The 25,688-nt window shown below is 38.0% G+C and overlaps 1 protein-coding gene across 16 annotated transcripts in view; it reads left to right on the top strand.

The window, feature by feature from the left end:
• The window catches only part of LOC134664065 (voltage-dependent L-type calcium channel subunit beta-2), a 201,296-nt gene that overhangs the window by 160,425 nt on the left and 15,183 nt on the right, over nt 1-25,688 (top strand). For 15 of the 16 annotated variants that reach the window (XM_063520651.1, XM_063520649.1, XM_063520645.1 and 12 more), the window contains one exon: nt 25,027-25,143. In XM_063520651.1, coding sequence (XP_063376721.1) covers nt 25,027-25,143 — 117 coding nt within the window. Of the gene's footprint in view, nt 1-6,772; nt 6,926-25,026; nt 25,144-25,688 lie in introns of those variants that run through there. The other variant, XM_063520654.1, reaches the window with a different exon arrangement.

Genomic DNA, 25,688 nt, shown 5'->3' with positions numbered 1-25,688 from the left:
GACTTGTACCCTTTTTCACTAGGGCCCCAGATCTATCCTTCAGATGTTTTATTTCTATTTTTTGTTCAAGAAAATAAACGTTAAAAATATAACGCGGTAACCGAAGATAACGTTAAAATATGTATTTTTTTCTATATTTTCTGTAAAATAGGTGATTATTCATAACAGTTTGATACATTTTTGCTATTAAGTTCTTCATTCTCATCATATGCCAGCATTAAGTTTATGTAGAGATTCCCATTAAGGCTTGTTTTATAGGCGTTTGCCGGCGCCACCGTGTCGCCCACGTCAAAATGTCGTAAGCACCTATAAGTTGCATATACTCTTAATGCCTTTGTACGTTTGGCTTTAGCTCGGTGAGTCAGCCTCTCAAGGCCGATGGGAGATGAAACTCGCAGTGATGGCGTGTGGGCGAACACGCAGCGTATTTCAATATGGAACAGCCGGTACTGTCTTGATCATAAGGGCACACGGGGCCCGTGCCCAGGGCCCCCATCCTCAGGGGGGATGGGGCCCGAAGGACGGACAGTAACAGTATATTTGGTTACCTACTACATAATAAAAAGAAGATCATAGTAGAAAATGTTAGTTTAATTCGCTTTCTTCACTTTCCAAAAGGGCCCCAAATTCTTATGTGCCCAGGGGCCCCAGCATAATTTAAGACAGCCCTGAGAACAGCCCTATTTATTAAAGTGTGGTGCAAATACAGCAAAAACCACTATTTAAAAGTCGTTTACAAACCTTCCTGCAGTAAAACGTTTCAATTTGCAACAGCTTTTTTGTAGTACTTAATAAAAGATAGATAGATAATCTGTTTATTTGTTTGCCACAATACACACATTATGTCATAATATTCAAATACAAAAAGACATAGATGCAATACTAAAATAAAAGTTTCACTTAAAAAAAGTTTTTATAAAGCCGTTTATAACTATTGCCCCGGCATAGTTAGAATTTGGAGCGGCCCGCCGATATTTTGGCTAATTGGAATACAATGGGGTCCGCCCCCGCTCGGCCACGGCCCCCGAACCCGCTAAATGTCAGAAGTCAGACAGTTTTCATTCACCGCGCTAAGTAAACAAACACCTATAAAAAGTAAAGTTAACTCTTACATGTACCTAATACAGTTAGCATATGTAGGTAGTCGCGGATGAAAAGTATCTGCCTCCCTCGAATACTCGTACAAAAAGAGATATATCTCTATTGTTGGCGGTCAAAGTAACTAGATATTACCGTTTAAATTATTCTAACTACATGTGAAGATAATTATATCTCTTTTTATTGAGTTGTTAAAGAATGAAAGATACTTTTGACGCGAGGTACTTACTAAAGATTTACCACATCTAATCATTTTGTGTCTTAAGAAACAGAAATTACTCGTAGTTTAAGGGAATCTCTGCAAAATTCTTCACTATTAATTTATTGAAACTGACTCAACAGGCAGGTCACCTTATCCTAATGACTTTGTCCAATTCCGGGCAGTGAACGTTGCCGGTGATGCCTAATCAGGCCGCCCCAGTTGCGAGCTATAAATTGAAGGCAGCCTTAATTTGGAGAGCTATTTCGGAAGGTTTGACCCCGCCAGTCTGTACATTCTATTTTTGTGCCTATTTGAAATGCCCATAATAAATGATTGCTCGTGGTCCAAGTCAGATATCGATGTCTTCAACTTCAATAATACACGCGTATTCGGGAAACGAGATAATCACAAGATCTAGAAACGATATAGAGATCAACTAGATTTACAATAGATATCGACTAGATCTGACTTGGATATCTAAGTCATAACTTGTCGAAATCGTTCAAGAGGACCTCCAGAATCGCGGAAACGTCAAATTTGACATATCTATCTTACAAATATCGTTAAATTATCCATATCGTAACTTGTTGAGGTCTAGTAGAGATCTATTTCATTTCCCGAATCGCGCCGATATACTGTATAAATTAACTAGCGAGCAAAACTGGCTTTTTGCATTTCATTTAAGACTAAGGTTATGACCTAATTGCTCAATAATTAATTGATTTACTAGTTAACTATAGGTATTTTTTTTTGCCTAAACGCAGTAAATATATACCTATCTATGTATATTTGTTCGTATGTATAGTTGTATTCAGGGAGAGTCATCATAAGTCGCCTGTCCACATAATAAATGAATTCCATTTATAATAATATAAGTACCTATATGTCTATGCAATTTAGCAACTCGCTGTACAAGGATACTTGTTCCTCCTCGCATTATCCCGGCATTCTGCCACGGCTCATGGGGGCCTGCTGGGGTCCGTCCTCTTGACAAATAATCCCAACAATTGACGTAGGCACTAGTTTTTACGAAAGCGACTTATGCGAATTTAAAGTCTTCACGTAATGAAACTAGTTATCTAGTAAAATATTTAATTTTCGATTGGTGTTTCCCGTTTTCTACAAACGTTTGCCACTGGGCTAAGCCCCGTTCCTTACCGTCGCCCGCCCAAATCGGCCGCCGCCCGATATCCGCGTCGGGTCGGATTCGGGTCACAAGTGCATTGATATTATTGGCGACCGACTTGTTTACAGGTCTGACCTAGACACAGCTGTCTAGGTATTCATCTAGGGTACCTAGGAACTAGTGGCTATGTCAGCTGTAAACCTCGCGACAATATTAATTTATTGAGGAAACGAGGCGCTTTTTCGTAGGACAACTATATATTAACATACTTATTTACAAATTTTCGTCATATTCATATTTTACGTATGTGCGAACATTTGAATACTTACAAAAATCTATACATACTTTTACTTTTCTCAAAATTTTCATTCAAAGCACTCATACATTATCAGGCGTGGCTCACTCCGCGATTTCGCCGCTTTGCTACAGGTAGCTAAAAGTACATCCGTTCCACACCAATTTTGGTGGCTAGCCATAAGCCGCGCGTGGCGCTGTCGCCACCTAGCGGCCATATCTGTCCGGATCGTAAAGACACGCTTTTTTAGTGAGTCTTCTGTACCTAGTCAGGCCTATGGAACTCTCCGCGCGCTACGAATGTGCTCCCGTTCACGGTAGAAAAGCAAGCCAGTTGGTTGCCACACGCGCTCACGTACGCACATCACCGCGCGCCGCACTGTCAATTTTTACGATAGTTAAAAGCTACGTACTCGTAGTAGGTACCTACCTACTATTGAATTTCTTTAATTAAACCCGTAATGTTTAATCATGTATGACAAATGTATAGTTTTAGATATCTATCTATTTGAAATAGGTAGCAAATTTCTAATTTATTTTGGTAAATGTTTATTTTAACGACAGTAGGTAAGTTAACTTTACACCGGAAAGTGCCTACTCATTTTTGCTCTGGTTAACTTATAATTAATTACCTGTATTCATGAGGTTTCTATTATTTTTCTTTATTGTGTAACATTAATCTGTATCTGGTTTTAAATTACACGAAGAAACTAATTCTTGCTGGGATTATTGCTCGGTTTATAAAACGGTGTAAACACTGCGGTTACTGCAGGGACATATGTCGGAATATTAGGTATAATTTAAGATTTAGCTTTCCTTTTATTTTACTCCGCTGTTTAAGTAGGTATTTATTCATCATTTCTAAGCATCAGCAACCCTAGCGTTGTGCCGGTGCGCGCGGTGCGGGGAGCGGCGCGTTGAAGGTCACTCCATTGTATTTTTGTGTAGGTATCAAAACGGTAGGTATTTACGTTTTGTTTGAGAGATAAGTATCTGTTCGTAAGAACTATTATATAATCTGTGACCTAGTACTATTATTTATTCTGTGACATTATTCAATCTACTTCATTTTTACGACAATTGCCACCGCCCAAACATCCCGCGTATTAGTGCCCATATATCCGGGCAATGATACGTCTTAATAAACTGTAGGTGCATACGATAGTCGCCATCAAATATATCAGGGCGGCCAAAGTGCTCACAAATATCTATACACGACCCAAATTGTCAAAGCGCTAGAGTGTGAGTTCAGATAATAATATTTTTGAGTAGGTACCTCGGCCGCTCCAATGTATCCGATGACGACTGCACGATATAAATCAAGGGAACTCGCAAGGATACGCATCAATGAACCCTTAAAATGAACCTGATTTGTTTGACCTATTTTCTTCGTCACGGAAGGGAGGATAATATTTAATAGACTTGGTAGTCCGTTTTTGTCACTCTCGGCAGCCAAAGTGAAAGTAATTCTTTAACTAAGCAATATTATAAAAAGTCCTTCCTGTGTAGTTGAATAAAAAATTGATTAGATTACACGTATATTTGTATAATTCTTTGTTTAATGATAATCTTTAAGGGTACAGTTTGCGCATTCCAGGGTTAGGCAACTAACTCGGAGGTAACATGTCATGCTCGCTTAAAAGTCTTTGCTTACGGTGGCGTTGTTGATCGGGTCGCCACTTTCCCGAATGAAGGTTGAGGGAGGCGATGGCTGAGATACGCGTCATACTCGTGAACGGGTGCTGTTTGTGGAGACTGGTCTGTTAAGCTAACACGAGCTATTATACTTAGTAACTTTTATTAATTAATTACAGTGAGACGCCTCATTCTGTTCTCGTATGTTTCTTTTCTTTTAATGAATGTATTAATTATACAGGATATTGACTCTTGGAGACCCTATACATCTCTAAGGATAACTTGATAAACTATATAATCTTATAGTTCTGACACCTAGAGACATTTACACCTCTAAATATTATAGATTTTTTTTGTGTGTGTTTTTTTATCTGTATTTTGTATGTAATTCGACATTAAGAGACCATATACATCTCTTAGTCATTGTAATACGTTAGATTGAATTGTTAGTTTTATTTTATAAAATTGTTGATGTTATTATTTTTGCTTTTATGTAAATTCAATGTTGACGTGTAAAAGTGCCCTTGTGGCCTATTTGCTGAATAAATGTTGATGTTGATGTTGATGTTGATGGTAACCGTTTATACTGGGATAAACTGTATTATATAAACAGTTAACTCCAAGTTAGTTGGCTAACCCTGGAACGCGCAAGTGGTCCTAAGTTAAAGTAATTTTGCCTAAAACTTATATTGCCTAAAATTAATTGCCTCCTAAAATTCTGAAAATGAGCACTTATTGACAATACTATAAAAGGTACAGTCGCTAGCAAAAACTTAGGAAATATGTCAATTTTGAAGCAAGCACTTATGGTCTGTAGATTCCCATATATTTCGATATTTTAAGCTCTGCACTGCAACCTGCAACGGGTGTAGTAGGTAAACAAAATGTAACTTAGATAAGATGTCCTTTCAACACAGTTAGGGCTGTTAGGGACAGTACAGACGACTTTACATAGGGTGTTTTGTGTAAGCTAGCGCATTGCCTTAAGGTGACAGTCCATTTCCAACGACAGCTGCACTACTGTTCATTTTACTATGGAAATTGACAATAACAGCGACGCGTTCAGTAACTACTAGTAATGCAGCTGCGGTTAGAAATGGAATGTTACCCTTATTTTACATACTTGTCAATTTATATCTCAGACGATAACGTAATTTCTCACGCCTACAAAACTGAAGCATACTTGAGGATAATAGAGTAGTAAAGGCTTTCAGGCTGACGTCAGAACGATGCCTAGCTGCTCCAGGTTTTGTGTTTCGAAAGATCGGGGACATTGCCACCGGTTTAAGGAATCCCAAATGTGTGATGGGCTTTATGTTTATGGGTATACTTAGATGCGATTTTCCATTGCGAAACGTGCGACCTATTGCCAGAAAACTGTAAAAAAAACGACAAATCCCTAAGTACCCTGACACCAAGCTGAGTGGAAACTTTTTCAGTGACGGTTTTTGTTTTTGTAAAAATTTTGTTGTATAAGCGCCCTGAATAAATTTTATTCTACATATTCTATTCTAAAAAAGTTTAATCATATTAATTGAACGTGTGTGCAGATGATTATTTTGATCATGGCCTTTTTAATAACATAAATGCTCGTCAATGACATGTTTTTTCCATGTCCTAGCGTTTGGTTTCCACTGTGAGTCGGACATGATTGCAAATAAATAAATAATAAATAATACCGGGTGTGACCTGTAACATGAGCAAATAATTAAAACATAGATTGTACTCCTCAATCGGTGACACTTTTGTTCTACAACTTTTAAAAATTATGAATTATTTAGACTCCCTATTTTTCATACAAAATAAATATTATCTTCAATGGACGCCATCGCCACGCAATATCATTGTGATTGACGTTGCTTGTCACGCCTTAAACAAAACAAAATTTGCAATACGTTGCGTCTTAGAATAAACTTTAAAGTGTATTAAAAATCAAACCACAAGTTATTTTTAAAAGTCGCTGAACAAATGTTAGTCAGTATGAGGAGTAGGTACAGCCTACAGTTAAATTTTTTGCTCATATTACAGGCCACACCCGGTATAAATACTACGTTTTTTTACATGAAAAAGCATTTCTGTTTTTTTTTTTATTTGTCCTAATATACTCGTAATGTATCAGCCTAGCAATCATCGCTATGTTTCGGTAGTATCCATTTCTCAGGCCATACGGCATTATTCCTTTTTGTGCCCCAAATACATAGTTTTTTTTTAACCAAAAAGTGCGTACTTGTTAATGACATTAACGTACACGTACAGGAACCGCTATCTAAGGTGACCTAGTTGTCACTCCAGTAATCGTTTAATCTTGGCGTACGGTTGATGAACCGGGTGCGCGCGCACCCATTCACCGGCGGCGTCGGGGCGGCTCGGGCGGCTCGGGGCGGCTCGGGGCGGGTCGGGCGGCGCGGCGGCGGGCGTCGGGCTTGTTCGCCCGCGGCCTCGCGCGCCGCCGCGCGTGCACCACGGCCGACCCCGACGCCATCCCGCTGGTGGTCCGCAGTGGCCACCAACCGCCGCCATGCCGGATGATCTATAACCAAGGCCATGGATACAACAAGTTGTTCACGCAGGTGCGCGCGCACATAGTGTCTTTGTTGTGTTTGTGATCTTTAAAGTGTATTAATAGTTGCGCCTAAGGTCGGTATGAAGTTGTTTACGTAGTACTTATCAGTACAGTATTGATAATCGCCTGTAAAGCTGAAGGGTGTTGGCCTTGGATAAAAAAGCCTAAGTGTATGCATGTGTAGGTTGACATGCGTCGTTTTGTGAAGGGAGTGGAACATATGCTTGGTTGTAATGCGGAAATATTGCCATGCTAACATTGCTACATAAGGTTACACGAGTAACTGTGGTGACCGTTTAGAAGTTGAAACATGCGAATATGTCGTCCGTGATGTTCTGCGATGTCTTTACATTGAATAAGCCTCAGTTGTATATGATCTCTTGAAAATTCACTACTATGACGTCTTACTAGAATTTCGATCCTTATTTTACCTGTAAAGTCTATTTTTTTTATTCGGTAGACTAAAATGACATTATATACTATGAAATGTTATTTTATGTTCATTCTAGGAAATGTCATTTTAGTCTACCGAATAAAAAAATAGACTTTAATGAATTACATGGTAGTATTGGTAGTAGGTACCTACCATAGTTTAGACAAGAGCAAAAACTACTCTAAAGAACCGTACTGGAGGCTTGATCATACGAGATATATTTCAGATTTTTCTAAAGAGTTCTATTTTGTATGTAATACAATGCAGAATATTGACAAGTTTTTATACTTTTTATTTAGTTTCTCTTCTTGTAGTCTTTTAAGAGCCCTTCAACGTGCACACTAGCGCCACTGCTAAATAATCGTGATTATTTAAATTTCACGAAAGATATTTAAAAAAGGGGGCCGCTACGGACTGTATCGTGTATTTAAGTACCTTTTGAATACATCAGACCAGTTTTTATGTTGCTGGATTTGGCAATCTATGCGTCCAAAGTAAAAACGGCCGTTTTTGTTTTGTGTTCCTAGATCGACGAATCCAGCAACATTAAAACTAGTTTGATGTATTAAAAAGGTACTTAAATACACAATACAGTCCGTAGCGGCCCCCATTTTTAGAGACCTGTCGTTAAATTTAAATAATCACGATTATTTAGCAGTGGCGCTAGTGTGCACGTTGAAGGGCTCTTAAACGGACTTATTTGTTGTTCTACCGGAATAAGAAGCCACGCCTTAAGTGTTAAACATACGAACGCAATAAACACAGACGAAACATTACTTGCGAGCGTGTATAAAACTGTTTGCATCGTTTTTACTGGCCAATCACAATAGAGTGTGTGTCCGAATCTATTACAATTACATCATACGTCCAGTATGTTGCTCGAGTGAGCTAAAACAGCACAAATTCCTATTAGTACATATCTACTTCCTCAGATATGCTTCATATAGCTCATTTCCTTCTTTATATAAGTATATAGATATACCTGATATATTATCCGAGTCAATTACAATTACATCATGCTTCCATATGTTCCTTGACGAGACGAAACCGAAACAAGCGCAAATTTCAGCAATAACTCCAGACAATACCTCAAATATAAGGTGAAAAATTCTGGTGTTTTACCAGATATGATTCATTCTAGTAAGTAGTTTTTTCAGGAAATATGTACATAATGAGTACTTTACGTGTAAAGTGTGATGCTTGATTAAAACTAAAATCTGTGCAGATTGCTGTTAGTATATAAAAAATATGCTTTAAACATGTTCCATTGATATACCTACACTATTCTTTTTCTCTCAATCTGTTTGATTCACATACTACCTATGTATTCCAAATATGTATTAAGTAGATTCTACCAGTTTGCTTTAATCTGTTACATTACAACTACACGTGTTAAGTAGTATATTTCTTCATTTAAAGCAAATAAAATCATAAATCAATCATATACAGGGTTTATGTATTTACATATATCAATATTAAGTATCTATGTTTCCAACAATCATACGACAGTTAAACCATTACTACTACCACCACCAGCCAAACCCAAATATTCCAATTTAATCCAAAATTACCTAATGCTATAGGTACAGTCAACGGTAAAAATATGGGTGTAGACAACTTACTCACAAATATGTCCCATAGTTCTTAATTCACTGACATAAGAGTTATGGGACATATTTTTGAAATGATTTGTACACCCATATTTTTACCGTTGACTGTACCAGAAATTTAATGCAAGAAACACATGCTTTGCTACGAATTACACTAAACGAAAGTCATTTGTCTTAGGGTATGTGTGGCGTAGGTTAGGTACATGTTCATTGATTAGGTGCCAATGTCATATGTCCGTATTCCATAATACATATTATTATGCTTCCCGTCTCCCGCATAAACAAATGAACAAGCGGGCACATGTTTGTTACGACACACATAAATGCGTTTATTAGCAACCTTGCCTTGCAAAATGAATGTTTATGAATCCCTGCATGATTCATCCAGCGTTCCTATTTCTACCCTTGATGTCTTTGCTTCTTAAGAATTGAGTCCACTATCAAGACGCTTAATCCGTCATTCACGCGTTGTAGATGCCTAATATTTGCATAACATTTTTAAATTAAAATTTAGCATAATACAGGGTCATTTTTGGACCGTTAGCCATATTGTGCGAGGTGATTAGATAGGCCATACTGAACAACTTTTTCTATGGGACCAACTCCGAAATCACAATAATTTTTTTGGGCGTTTCATACATTTTGGTCGAGTAGATGTCGACGTTAACTATGGGAAGGCCAAATTTTTTTTGGGATTTCGGGGTTGGTCCCATAGAAAAAGTTGTTCAGTATGACCTACCTAATCACCTCGCACAATATGGCTAACGGTCCAAAAATGACCCTGTATTGCCATTGCCATACCAGGCCGTAGGTATTTATGTTGGAAAATAATGAGCATGATAAGTTTATAGTCCTATTTTTCTTATTGATTCTCCAGTACAATTTTGGTGAAACTCATATAGCAAGTGATCTGAAAAACAAGGCCACGCATGCATGAAGCATAAAGGTCTATTCAGAATACAGTACTTTCTTGTTATCAAATTGTTACGGATATACAGCTCTACTCCAATAGTGACATTTATTTTAGCCTTTAATTAAGCCTTTACACGCTCTATCTATGTATCAGCAATTCAGCAGCCACGTCGCTAAATTACCTTTCTTGCCCCATGCAAAGGGATCCTATCTCGTCGCATAATAATTGATTGTCATAATGTAATGTTACGCATAAAACTCTATTCGCATATTTTTTCTCCAGCTGAAACAGAAAGTATTTTCGAAAATATTTTGCATAGGTTGTGTAGAATAGGGTAGATTAGGTTAGGTTTGTGTTATAATTTCTCAGAAATGTTAATATTTCCAGCACAATAACAATTATGCGAAATGAGTTTTATGCGTAACATTACATTAGAACAATCAATTATTATGCGACCCAATATGGACCCCCATTCAAATTCATTATATGGTTCAATATTTGGGCAAAGGGAAAACAAAAATGTAACAATAAGACGTGATTGACAATAACATAGTCATATCTATACGATTAATCGATCGGCGTCACCGTCTGTAGAAAAATATCAAAATTAGTTAGTAAGTGACATCAATCGAGATCTAAAATGGTAAATTATGAATTATGATTTTCATCGTATGTGCTTGATAAGCTCGCTAATTTCGTCTCAGGTTGCCTTAACTCTAGCGGGGAAACTCCGTCAGATTGAGCTAATTATAAAACAATATACGGATAAATGAAGGCAAGGCCGCAAATCATGCCCGGTGGAATTTACGACTTACATTCCGATTATGTTTACTGTGTGTCTGGCGGTTTGAAATAGTTTTGTTCAGTGTTAGTAAGGCGTCGCTTATAAATACGAGGGTTAGTTGTAACAATGTACCTAATAATGCACTAGGGAACTACTAGTGCAGATGGCAATAATTTAACCACAAATTAATTTCCTTTCGATGTCAATGTTGACTGAAAGGTACCGTCTTATTGACGCAAAATGATATCAATAAGACAAAGGAAAAATTACAAATGCTTCAGAGGCCATATGTCCGTCTAACACTGTCGTTGTAGTCATTGCTGAAAATTGTGTTCTTGTTAAAATCGTTTGGTGTCTTCATTAGTCGTTTCTTAATTTTATCATTAAACCTAACTGTAATATGTAGTTTCAATAAATACACAAATATTATGAGGTTTGACTCATCCAATCGCATAGCTGGTTCACTACACGAGTATGTTACACAGTGAAATAAGTATTTCCCTTCTACCATGACTAGTGTGAAATAGGGCAGTAAAACCCACTGCGACTTCCGTACGCACTAAGCTTGCTAACAATCTTTGACTCAGTTCTCTGTCCTTTCGTAAACCTTATTGCAATGAGATATGGTCTACATCTGACTATTGACTCAGATGTGTTACTGTTAGTACATTGTAGCAAATCGAGTTGTGTCGTTCAAACATCAAACTTGAATGGTGTAAATAAAGTCTAAAATGGATGTAGCTTGAAGTTTCATTCGGTGTTGTTTTGTTTGTATGGAATTTTCGCAATCAATTTGTTGGTATGGAATTTTCATGGCTTGTGTTGTGTATGTTGTCAAAATCCACTATCCAGAGGTTGAAGAAAAGTTAATTATAATAACCATTTAATCCCCCTCACTCAAAATACCAAGATAATTCATTTGTTATTCACATGTTGCTTTTATATTTGTGAGTAAACCTGCGTAGAAATTCAAAGGTGTTTGTAAATAATCTTTAGTAGAAAGAAACTCCACAGTTTGAAATGCAAAACGCTAACTATTATTATTCCAATCATAGTGCAACATCTCATAAGGTCGTTTCTCAAAAAGTTGGCACCGCCACCTGTAAATAGGTTTATGTTAGAACTTTTTTTTCGTTATGTACTATTTTTATATATAAAAAATTAATACATATTTAGAGAGACTTTTTACACAGAGGCCTAATACTTTGAAAAAAATTTAATAAATATTGATTACAAAAAAAAATATTGTAACTACGTTTATCCGTTAACCTGCCGTGTCCCAACGCGAGGTACTGATGTTCCGAGCTATGAAAACCACACAAAATATTAACTTAATTTAACGGCATTACCGTATTTTATTAACATATATCCTTAAGTTTTAAAGTATTACTATCGCATAACAATATTATACTTATATTTTAAGTTATTCGGCTTCAAAGTTTGTCCAAGGCAATTCTTAACAGTCACCTGGCGCGTCACATTCACGACGATTGTATAACCCCCACCGCACCTTTCCCGTCTCACTCCGCACGAGCTGAAGCCGTCACTCATCAGCTATCACCTGGTAGGACGAAGACGTGGTTATTGTGCTTCGCAAATAAAACACAAACGACAAAGTATCGGAAATTGGAGTTTGTAATGGGTAAGTACTCTTTATCCTGGAGTCGATATCTTGCTAATTATGTAACCTATCGCATTACTATCAAGATATGTAACGTAAACAATAGTTTAGTTTTATATGCCTAAGTATGGAGTTCATCAAGCTAATACATTTTGTGTATTCGCGATATAACTGCCATTTTCCCCATCACCTGCATATCGTCCACCTGGCTAAAACTGCCAGGTGGATGAGATTTTGCGGCAGGTTAATGTCACTGATACCACAACTAATACTCGTAACTATATAATTATATAGCGGTTATATCGCTTTTGTGTGTTAATTTAGGAATAAAAACTATTCTGTCTGTTAAAACTGCATATTATTGAAATTTTTGTACTTTTGTCTTAAGTCTCGTTAACCTGTCCAAAAAAGTCAGGTGAATGATGCAATGGCAGGTGAACGAAGCGTCCTTCACCTGCCATATGACAGGTGATCGATAATTATTTAAAATCCACGTTACATATACTCAAACTAGATTTGTGACGTCCCACGGGAAAAGGTACCTTATGAGGGTTTGTTAGTTTTAGACATATATTAAAATGTTTTGTAAAAAGTATAAGTATATGCAGATTAGTCCCGTTCTTGTCAAAACCCAGTTCTGATGATGGGATCTATGAAGAATCGAGGGAACTCCTCAAATCTTAAAGGCATACATATAGTGATTTTTGTGTTTTTATTTACAAATCAAGCATATACATTCACAAAAGTGACATTGGATGAAGTGGAACTGCTGATGAAGATCAGAACGAAACTCTTCAACGACGCATAGTTCACGTTTGGCGATTTGTCCTCTTCGTTATGTTTGTTAAGCAAGATAAGTTTATAAGCTGCATTTTTGTCAATCTCGAGTTCTGATGATGGGATCCATGAGGAATCGAGGGAACTCCTCAAATCTTAAAGGCATACATATAGTGATTTCTGTGTTTTTATTTACAAATCAAGCATATACATTCACAAAAGTGACATTGGATGAAGTGGAACTGCTGATGAAGATCAGAACGGAACTCTTCAACGATGCATAGTTCACGTTTGGCGATTTGTCCTCTTCGTTATGTTTGTTAAGCAAGATAAGTTTATAAGCTGCATTTTTGTCAATCTCGAGTTCTGATGATGGGATCCATGAGGAATCGAGGGAACTCCTCAAACCTTAAAGGCATGCGTATAGTGACTTTTGGATTTACATCAGAAAATCAAGCATTTTCATTAAAAACCGTCGCATTTGATGAAGTGGAACTGCTGATGATGATTAGAACAGAACTCTTCAACGATGCATAGTACACGTTTGGCGATTTAGATTTTGACTTGGATTGGGACTGGGGCTGGGACCCGGACCCAGACTCGGGCCCGGACTCGGACCCGGACTGTGACTCGGACCCGGACCTAGACTCAAATCCGGAGTCGGACCTGGACCTGGATCCCGGCTCTTATCTGAACCTGAACCCGGACCTAACCTGACCTGACCTTGCACCAAACCTAAGTTCCACTAGGTACTGCGAGGGTTCAACATCAGCTCTATCTTGGGTACTGCGCTCCCAAGTGCTCATCAAGACGTGTCGAATGACCAAAACAGCATGTGTCTATGTTGCATCAAACCTGAGTTCCAGTAGGTACTGCGAGGGTTCAGCATCAGCTCTATCTTGGGTACTGCTTTCCCAAGTGCTCATCAAGACGTGTCGAATGACCAAAACAGCGTGTGTCTATGTTGCACCAAACCTGAGTTCCACTAGATACTGCGAGGGTTCAGCATCAGCTCTATCTTAGTAACCACTTTTCCAAGTGTTCATCAAGACGTGTTGGATAACCAAAACAGCGTGTGTCTATGTTGCACCAAACCTGAGTTCCACTAGGTACTGCGAGGGTTCAGCATCAGCTGTATCTTGGGTACTGCCCTCCCAAGTCCTCATCAAGACGTGTCGAATGACCAGAACAGCGTGTGTCTATGTTGCACCAAAACTGAGTTCCACTAGGTACTGCGAGGGTTCAGCATTAGCTCTATCTGGGGTACTGCTCTCTCAAGTGCTCATCAAGACGTGTTGGATGACCAAAACAGTGTGTGTCTATGTTGCACCAAACCTGAGTTCCACTAGGTGCTGCGAGGGTTCAGCATCAGCTCTATCTTGGGTACTGCTCTTCCAAGTGCTCATCAAGACGTGTTGGATGACCAAAACAGCATGTGTCTATGTTGCACCAAACCTGAGTTCCACTAGGTGCTGCGAGGGTTCAGCATCAGCTCTATCTTGGGTACTGCCCTCCCAAGCCCTCATCAAAACGTGTCGAATGACCAAAACAGCGTGTGTCTATGTTGCACCAAACCTGAGTTCCACTAGTTACTGCGAGGGTTCAGCATCAGCTCTATCTTGGGTACTGCTCTTCCAATTGCTCATCAAGACGTGTTGGATGACCAAAACAGCGTGTGTCTATGTTGCACCAAACCTGAGTTCCACTAGGTGCTGCGAGGGTTCAGCATCAGCTCGATCTTGGGTACTGCCCTCCCAAGTCCTCATCAAAACGTGTCGAATGACCAAAACAGCGTGTGTCTATGTTGCACCAAACCTGAGTTCCACTAGGTGCTGCGAGGGTTCAGCATCAGCTGTATCTTGGGTACTGCCCTCCCAAGTCCTCATCAAGACGTGTCGAATGACCAAAACAGCGTGTGTCTATGTTGCACCAAACCTGAGTTCCACTAGGTACTGCGAGGGTTCAGCATCAGCTCTATCTTGGGTACTGCCCTCCCAAGTCCTCATGAAGACGTGTCGAATGACCAAAACAGCGTATGTCTATGTTGCATCAAACCTGAGTTCCACTAGGTACTGCGATGGTCCAGCATCAGCTCTATCTTGAGTTCTGCTCTCCCAAGTGCTCACCAAGACGAGTTGGATGACCAAAACTGCATGTGCCTATGTTGCACCAAACCTGAGTTCCACTAGGTACTGCCAGGGTGAATAGACAGTAAGATTGAATGTTTACTTATTCACAGAAACTTGTTGTTAAATTGGGAATCGAATCGAAGGTGAGGTGGGTCAGAATCCAAAATTTTAATCATCGTGGTGGACAATAAGGTCCCTTTTTACAGAAGATGACACATTTTTCGATTATTTTTAGAAGGCATTGAAAATGATGTGGTGGACAGGTGGATGACACTCATTACAGGTGAACGATGACAAGAAACCAGGTTAACGGCAACGGACACAGGTTAATGACGCCTCTCGATAACCTGTCAATATTTTCATTGGAATTTGTACTTATTTCTCGATAACCTGCTTCTACTATCGATAACCTGGAGACAAAATATCTTTCACCTGTCCTTGATATCATTAACCTGAATTTCAAACGCCTATATCTCCTAAACTAATAGAAGGAATTGCTTCCCTTCCACATTTTCTAATAGTTAAAGTTGCCTTTTAACGATCCCAATAAAAAAAAATGCGAAAATGCAAAATTTTTGAAAAACGTTAACGTTAACCTGGCGGTGCCAACTTTTTGAGAAACGACCATAACAATTACTATTAGCCCAAAGACGTAATAAACTACAAGTTGTGGAAGAGTTCCATTCTAGTTTTCATTAATAGTTTTAGTTTACTAAATTACACTGTTAAAATGCATATGTTTAATGTATAATGAATGGCGAATCTTCCCATAAAGTTGCATATAACCTTATTTGTTTAAAATTATTTATTAAGGTGGTTCGATTTTCATACAAAATTCAATCAAAGCTCATTAAGTAACTACACACTATTAGTACATAAATATTTCCGCATTTATCTTCCTTCGAATATTCGTTTGCGCGAAATTAACAGGAAAACAATGTTTCATACAGAAATCATGCAAAAATCATAGTTAAATTTTCATCAATTTTACGTATGTGTGTGTCACAAATGTCGTGTACAGATACATTTGCGACGTTGCCATACAATTTCCGACGTTGCCGGGCTGACCACGGCGCGAATTTGGAGTGCCGTCATGTTTAGTGCAATTTTGTTGACACTGACGTTTGACAGGTACTTAATTGACCTAAGCGAGAATAAGTACCCGAAGTTCGTCAGCTTAGCTAAGAACTATCATGGCGTGTTATGCAAACAGTCGCTTTTTTGCTTACAAACGGAAGATTCCCGGTTCGATCCCCAGTCAATTGTATGCTGGAACATAACTTTTTGTATTTTTGTTACATCTAAATTTCGTATTGTTTTTTTATTTTTATTTAATTTTTCTTATTATCATAAATCGATTGATTAAGTATGGTATGGGCTACACGTATTCGTTTATTTTTGACAAAGAAAATTAGAAATTATACTCTACCTAATCTCTCTTATTTTTACAATCAGGACATCCTCACTGCAATAAAAAAGAGATATATAAAATTTCCTGTGGATAAAATAATGGATTTTGTCTATGAATGAAAAACACAATTATTACTATAGTTTGTTTTTTTTAGCATTAGAAATAAGGTAAACAATCTTGACGTGTCTTTTAATTGAAAAACACATTTTAAAAATAAGTTACGGCAAATATGTAACAATTATAAATCAAATACGATCATTTATATTCTTCTGCTTTCATAAGTAATAGTTTTTTGATTTTTAAAAAGCGTTTAAATCTGTGTGCCTAGCCAAGATGCCAGTCGTTCGCTCCGTAGCGAACGTTAGGGTAATACCTGTCTCTATCACTCTGCCATATTAATGCGACAGACACGGCTGCGCTTCGGTCGCTACGGAGCGTAAACCATTGGCACCTTGGCTAGGCACCCTGGTCATCTGGAAAGCGAAACACATACGGAACGCGTTTCTATTACTCAATACAGTGGCCAGTTGCAGATTCGGCGGTAAACTTAACTATACCTAAATCTGGGTGCCTAGCCAAGATGCCAGTCGTTCGCTCCGTAGCGAACGTTAGGGTAATACCTCTCTCTATCACTCTGTCATATTAATGCGACAGACACGGTTGCGCTTCGTTCGCTACGGAGCGTACACCATTGGCATCTTGGCTAGGCACCCTGGTCATCTGGAAAGCGAAACACATACGGAACGCTTTTCTATTACTCAATACAGTGGCCAGCTGCAGATTCGGCGGTAATCTTAACTATACCTAAATCTGGGTGCCTAGCCATGATGCCAGTCGTTCGCTCCGTAGCGAACGTTAGGGTAATACCTCTCTCTATCACTCTGCCATATTAATGCGACAGACACGGCTGCGCTTCAGTCGCTACGGAGCGTAAACCATTGGCACCTTGGCTAGGCACCCTGGTCATCTGGAAAGCGAAACACATACGGAACGCGTTTCTATTACTCAATAAAGTGGCCAGCTGCAGATTCGGTTTTAAAGTTAACTATACCTAAACCTGGGTGCCTAGCCACGATGCAGGCTAGTAGAGTTCTCTTTCACCTTCAGCAGAACCGGGAGATCCAAACCTACCTACTTTTCATCTAATAATCTCAAGAATCAGTGCATGATTCAAACTTTACCGGTTGCCGTGGTAAGACCTAGGATTTACCATATCGGTGTTGGTAAAAGCCCGAAGTAAACTAGTAAGATTTAACATTTCGGGCTTTTACCGATCGGCATCGGTAAAACCTAGGTTTTACCGGTAAATCCTAGGTTTTGCCGTACTTCGGGCTTTTACAGTAACATATATATAATAATTGCTCGTTTAAAGGTAAGATAACACAAAGGAGAAACAAAAAGAAATTACCTACTCGCACCAGTCTTGAACCCCAATCCTCTTGCACGTAGTTATTTCCACGAACATACCGTTACGCTATTGCAATTCAACATACTTACGTTGTGTGAAATTGTCTACTACAAGGATCACGGAAACACTGTTTGCATGTGTGAGTAATACTAGGAAAAGCGTGACAGCAACACTCCGTCGAATTAAAAAGGTGGTTTTTGCACAATGAAGTATTCAATGTTTACTTTAATTGTTCAATATTTATTTAAAGAGTGCGCGAAACATACTTTAAGTATACAAATACCATGACCATTTCACAAAAAAATTAAACCTGAAATTTTGCAAAAGTGGTGCCATCTAGCGAGAGTTAAGTTTTGAGTAACATAGGCGAACCACCTTAAAGATTATTTCTTACCTTGAAACTTTATTCCTAACCGTAATACTTTTTTAAAAATAAAAAAAAACCGTCATCAGGGACATATTTCACGCTAAAAGGGGGGGTTGCATCAGGGGGAGGGGATAGAACACCAGTGTGCGTAAAGCACCATACCCTAAGGTATCATACTACATTCATTGAATGCTGGCTATAATTTGTTTATCTTCCCCATACATTAGAGTACAACTTGACCGAATCAAACATAAAATGTTACTTTTTATCGATTTCCATGATTACAATGCAATAAATTTGTATTGAACGTAAAAAATAGGCACGTCTACGTTTGTAACTGATTTGTATTGTGTATCTTACTGTCTGCTCATGCGCTGTTGTTTACGTCTCAATTTCAATGAACTTAGATCGACACAACTATGCGGCCAAGTGCGCGCGTTACTGTTTAGCTTTCCGTTTCTTAAAAACGAAGAAACTTTGATATGGATGCTTAGGGAGGAATGGATACTTATGTTAGGGACGGTTCCCTAACTGTACATTATTTTTAATCACCCGCAACTGCTAGCGTTGGTTATCACTCGAGTCCTTTGATTTGTGTCCTCTATTTTAAGACTCAATTGAGTTCTTAAGTATTAACTCACATTATAGACGGGTCTAACGCGAATTATAAGTATTCAATTACCTTGATTTACCGACGTTTCGACACAGGTTTCACAGGTCGTGGTCGCGGCTGACTGATGTCCCAGCAAAATGTCAAAACAGAGATTTGTGCATCTACCCGACGAAAAGTGTATGGAAAAGTTTGGGGTAGACATCACATTTTCAAATCACCCACCACACATAATGTTAATTATTGTCAATAGTCCGACACGAAACACTCACAATATCCACGCACCCGTCCGAAGATAGATCCTTTGGCTTTAACTTCTGTATCACTGGTTGGGAACCTGTGTCGAAACGTCGGTAAATCAAGGTAATTGAATATAATTCGCGTTAGACCCGTCTATAATGTGAGTTAATATGTATTCAAAACGCGAAAGTTTAAAATATTCAATTGAGTTCTATTGAATCTAATAATTATGTATGTAAGTTGATACTTAAGTTTTTGTATTAGAGACTTATTTATAGTTATTTTCAGAGAACTCGTATTTTTACAAATATTTTCAATAAGTACTCATTATTTTCACATAGTATTCATGAGTTAAATACTGTCTCCTGCTCTTATGGCTCTACAAATAAGATCGTGACGTGTCGTGACTTTTGAGGCCTTGGATATTTATGTAAAATATTAATATTATTGCAGGTGACTGTACACTACGGTAATAAATTAACACCTAGTTTCTTTACTGTTCGTTTAGATAAAACCAAATAAATTGTTGACGGAGTTTTTATTCGGAGCCTCGAGTCATTTTCAGTTGAGCTCAAAAAAGACTCAACATACGACTGCGGGCACTGCGGCTCGACTCGGGACTTTTTTTAAGCTCTGGGCCTTATTAAGTCGTTTCTTCAGATTTAGACTCAAAATATTCGAGTTTCTACCAAACGCTAGTCTTAAATAAACCTACCGTCAATTTGGAAAGCGGAATTATTGGTGCACGACTTCTTTTAAAATAGGTCACAAGTCGGGCTATAATTAATGGAGGCTCATTTTTACGTCATTCTGACGTCAATTATGCAGTTGCACTCTTATACTGTCAATAAGGTTTGCCATAATGCGTTTTGGTGACTTTCCAGATGTAGAATTGATCTGAAAACATAGAGTATGGTTTAAACATTGTTTGCTAACTGTATTTGTTTTTGCTTAAGTGATGTAGAATGTTACGTAACATCATACTTACTCATTGATTTCTGAATGAAATGATTTACTGCCCTGTTGGGAAAATGTGACGTAATATTTAGTTATGTGGACTACCTAAGGCACTGTACCTATTCAAGAGATTTGCGAGAATATGCGCCATAAATATCCTATTTTAGTAAAAAATAATAATGTCAGTATTGTTGAAAGCTATGAATAAAATTCAGCTTTAACCCAAGAACTGCGCGTAATCGTAGTAAATATCGTTAACGCTACATATACGAATACGAAATTCACTCAATCATGAATTAAAAATAAATGAATTTGAAAACCAGAATTATATAGCAGTGGCTTCTGTTTTTATAAACAAGGCTTAAAACTCGCTTAACGCCAAGCATTATAAAATCGAAGCCAAAGGTTTTCCAAACCAACGCGACGCCAAACATCCGCAAAGCGGTAAAAACTTGCATTCACAACAAAATACAACGGAATAGCCGCACAAGTGTCACCGAAAAATAGCGCTGGGCCGTTTTTGGGCGTAAAATATTCAGGGGGTGGGGGGCGGTGACGTCACGCTTCGACCCGCCGGCCCGCCGCGCTGCCGCCGCCGCCGGAGCCTCCAGTCAAACCTGCGAGCTCGAGCCTAACACTGCCCGGATATATATTAGACAAATTAAAACACGTCGTTGATTTTATTAATTCGTCGATTTTCTTTTGTTTTTTTTTTTATTATTATTTGGTGTTGAGCTGAGGTAAGCGTGGTGGTTTAAGTTTAGTTTTGTAGTTTCATTTCCATGTGTAGTTAGGTAGTTTTTATTTGTTTTATATTTCTACTATACTAGATACTATCTTTTTTACATTATTAAATTCCACTTTGACATCATATACCTGCATATTATCTCTCACACTAACTCTGTTTCTTGCAGTTGTTTTCCTTTCCTTTACTTTCTAGTCTTCTTCTGTATTTATTCATGTTTTAATTCTGTCCCGGTAGCCAGGGGACAATCAGAGTATCCATGTTTCTTATGTTATGACACGTACTCGAGTACTAAACATGCTTGGTAGATGAACCAGTATGGAAAGGGGTTATATAAGTTACTGCCACAAATTGCATGTTTAGTTAATTAAAATAACTAATGTAAAAATGACAATTGACAAGAAAAAGTTGACGCACCCTGTATATGTATTGATTTATGAACCACTCAGCTACTTCCCACTGTCCTACATATCAAATAACACTTGTCGGCATGTTCGTCTGACTGTCCGTGTCCGTTGCATGCAGCCCGCACCCGCACCCAATGACCAACTACAAAATATTGGTAAGCACCTTTTACAGCTTTTCGCGAGGTATCGGCATTGGTCACATACACAGGAACACTCACCTTCTTATTCTTACTATTTTGACTTGCGTGTGATGCATTTATTCATTCTTCATTCATGCATCAGCGCTAGAAGTCATCAGCAACATATAAGAGCTTATATTTACTTATATTTTAACAATTAAAAGAAAGTTCCAAATTCAAAGGGGCGAATATTGGCCAGGGTCTTTCGAGAATATGCAACAAAATATAAATTCGCAACTTATCTATAGGTGCATTAAAAAAACATGCTTAGTTAACCTATGTTATTTTTTTATGTCGCAATATGCCAATTTTCACGCTTGCTAAGTGTCGTTAAACTTTCCGTCAATTTTTTTGCTAGCGTCATACATGTTTGCATGAAAACTACTTTTTAAAGGTAGCCAAGTAGTGAAAAAATACTTAGAGATAACTTTTACGCCTTTTACCACCGAATTTGCTATCTGATAGGTATTTTATTATCCTCTTAAAGATCTTTTCTTACTATATCTATGACACCAAAAAGCACCAAAGGATTTGCTTTTCTGTACAGTCGACGTCAAAGAGAAATTTACAGCCAAAGTAACAAAAAAATGTTTACACGACCTAAATGCTATGACAATAAAGTCGTGTAAATAATTTTTTGTAACGTTAGTCGTAAAGATCTCTTTGACGTCGACTGTACAAAGGGATGACTCTAGAGAATATACACTGAATTATACTTACACTCATGTAGGCTTTGCGCTGCTGGTCAACCTTATTTTCAGGGGTTAGTTTGAAATATTCTTGGTTATTGCCTTTGAAACTCAAAGTCCCAATATCTAGATGACGTTACTCACATAAGAAAAAGGCTCTTTATCTATCTCTATCCAGCGTTTATCGTGTCACGTTATTGTTTCACCTCTACGAAGCATGTTCCATACCACCTACTCGTAGCGCTACTTAACTGTAAGTAAGGTCAAAAGTAATAATCGTCTAGCTCCTACACCATCATTTATTTATTGAAGTTGATAGTTTTCATTATTATAGAACTTTTTCACTGCGCATTTCACTCCATAGTGCTACGCCGTAGCTCGTAGCATTTGTTCTAAGATCCGGATTTTTTTTCCACGTCTATTATTTGATATACACGCGTATTCGGGAAACGAGATAATCACAAGATCTAGAGACGACATAGAAATCAACTAGATTTACATTAGATATCGACTAGATGTGACTTGGATATCAAAGTCATAACTTGTCGAAATCGTTCAAGAGGACCTCCAGTATCACGGAAATGTCAAATTTGACATATCTATCTTACAAATATCTTTAAATTATCCATATCGTAACTTGTTGAGGTCTAGTAGAGATCTAATTCATTTTCCGAATCGAGCCGATACTTAGACCTAGATTACCTATCATATTTATGTCCGATGTAAATCAATGTATGATTTGCACATTTTGCTAAGAAAAAACAACGAGAAAGTTGGTATGACGAAATATCTCTGCAAACTTTAAAGTAAAATAACATTACCCAAACTGCATTAACAATTTAATGCAATTTCAGCTCCACAAGTGTATCGAATGAAGCCTTTAAACTAAATCTAGTGCAAATGGGAGTCACAGCGTTACTTGACGATTAAATTAGTCCCAGACTAATATAATAAGCTGGTCTAGATCTGCGAATCTAGACTTCGATGTCTATAAAGCATCACACGTCCGTATGTGGGCGGTGGGTCTGCGATGAAGCTTAAATTAAATTCAGCTTTACCCGAACAATCAAATTGGGTCACTTTTGATTAAGATAAGATAAGATAAGATAATCTTTATTGGTACAATACAGGTACACGTCAGATACAATTTTGTACAATAATCATACAAATTCCACATTACAGAGTATTTCAACTGAAATATTATCTTTATATACTAGAAAACTCTAATCTATATATATAGATTAGAACAGACCAATTCGAACAGGCCAATTCTCATTAATCAAAATTCTCTCTCGTTAATCAGGCATTAATCTATATATAGAGAATAGAGTTTTCTTCTGAAATTATCCTTCATTACTTTTAAAGTTTACATTTACATTAAAGTGTATTCCTTATAAATTGAAAGAGTTACACAATTAAACGTTTACTGACATCAGACATATTTGAATGTTGTTAAATAACTAAATAGTTATCCTGCATCTCGCCCGCGCCAATGCATGTAGATACGGACAAGAACGAGCGAAATGCACGATATTTTAATGTAATGACATAAGCTAGATGTCTCTCTAATGTCACCTACGTTCGAATTGGCCTGTCAGGTCTTCCCTCAGTTCCCATATTTCATTTCAACGTCAATTTATACGCCAATAGGAGTGAGTTTCGATTATCACTTACTCTAAAATTGACCACTGTTATTCTTTATCCCGTTGAATTAAGGTTCACGATTGCATACCCAACGCTGGTATAACCAACCCAATTGCCTCTTGTTAGTAAACACGCTTAATGCAGCTGCATTACTGCAGCGCTGCGGGCGGCGCGCGCAACACAGAATTATTAAACACGTGGCGACTAGGCTTGGCTTTAACTTAGGGCCTGCCTCGAACATCGAAGTTCGCAAATTACGGGCATCTTTCTCTATCGCTCTAGTTATGCCTTCATTAGAGTAAAAGAGATAGATATCCGCAATGGTGTTTGGGGTAGACCCTCTGACATCAAGCGACTCTCTCCTCTATTCGCTATGGAAAGCATTTAATTGGATTAACGTGGGCTTTGCTTTAGCTGATGTGCAGTTTAAACGAGTTTAAACTGTATTCACGAGTAAATAAAGTTTGAAATTGGTTTAGCTTATGTTTCGAATTAGCAGCAATGTGATGAATGCTTTTGGGTTAGTATTGGGAGGCTGTGTATGATATACTATGTGTAGAACGTGCACCATAGCAAGAATTAATTTGATGGTCTTAAATATAAATGATTAAATCTAAATTGCAAGTTGCATAGTATCACATCAAATCTTCAGTCTTGTACGCATCACTACAGGCCCCTCATTGTACAAGAGGGTTTGGGATATATACCCCACGGCAGTCAAATTGAGCTGCTGGGGACTTATCAATCAATCAATCAAATCAAAGCATTTATTTTCAGGCAACTAAGGTCCATGCATACATACCTTACAAATTAACATATATATTCAATAATAAAAATCTTAAATACTAAAAAATCATTTTCGTGACGCAGTTTTCTATACTTATGTACCTACCCCAATGTGGGTTACAGTAAAACCACTCAAACTTAGCGCAAAAACTTCTAACTATGGTCCAAAACTAAGTCGTATATCTTCGTTCGTCTATATTATTTGAATAAGTATCGCAGTTCTACGGCAAAAAAAAAATCAAAAAAGAAACAAGAAGGTTGGAATTAATACTTAATTTCATTTTGTATAATTGTACTACTGGATTATAGTTGGGTGGTTTTTCAGTAACTTATATGTTACGAGTATACATACATACCTATGTAGTAATATTTTTAAACATAACCTTTCTCAATTCCAGGGCTCAGCGGATTCAAACTATTCGCAACCTTCGTCGGAGCTGTCGCTGGACGAAGACAAGGAGGCTCTGCGCCGAGAGAAGGAAGCGCAGGCTCTCTCCCAGCTCGACAAGGCTCGGGTATGTGTCTCTCTTTCTTTCACTACGGGACGATGCCCTCCACTCCGGAGGATATGAGCTACTTTATCCGCCTATCTTCTTTGATATCTGTCACGTTTCGCACCTCGCCATTGTGGGGAGGTCGTTTCTCTCGTCAGTCTCGTCAGTTTGGGGATGATTGGGCGTCTATTAAATAATAATAAATAAATAAATAAATAAATATTATAGGACATTCTTACACAGATTGACTAAGTCCCACAGTAAGCTCAATAAGGCTTGTGTTGTGGGTACTCAGACAACGATATATATAATATACAAATACTTAAATACATAGAAAACACCCATGACTCAGGAACAAATATCTGTATCATCATACAAATAAATGCCCTTACTGGGATTCGAACCCAGGACCGTCGGCTTCGCAGGCAGGGTCACTACCCACTAGGCCAGACCGGTCGTCAAGTCTATTGTTTGGCAGCTTTCAATTACCGGACGTTATAAGTAGATTCGGATGAGTTCATAATTCCTCTTGGTGCATAATTCTGCTTAGATTAATTGCTCATCAA

The sequence above is a fragment of the Cydia fagiglandana genome, chromosome 4, assembly GCF_963556715.1.
Source record: "Cydia fagiglandana chromosome 4, ilCydFagi1.1, whole genome shotgun sequence".
NCBI classification, from domain to species: domain Eukaryota; kingdom Metazoa; phylum Arthropoda; class Insecta; order Lepidoptera; family Tortricidae; genus Cydia; species Cydia fagiglandana.
Note: the sequence above shows the minus strand (reverse complement) of the source record. Positions and strands in the feature narration are given on the sequence as shown.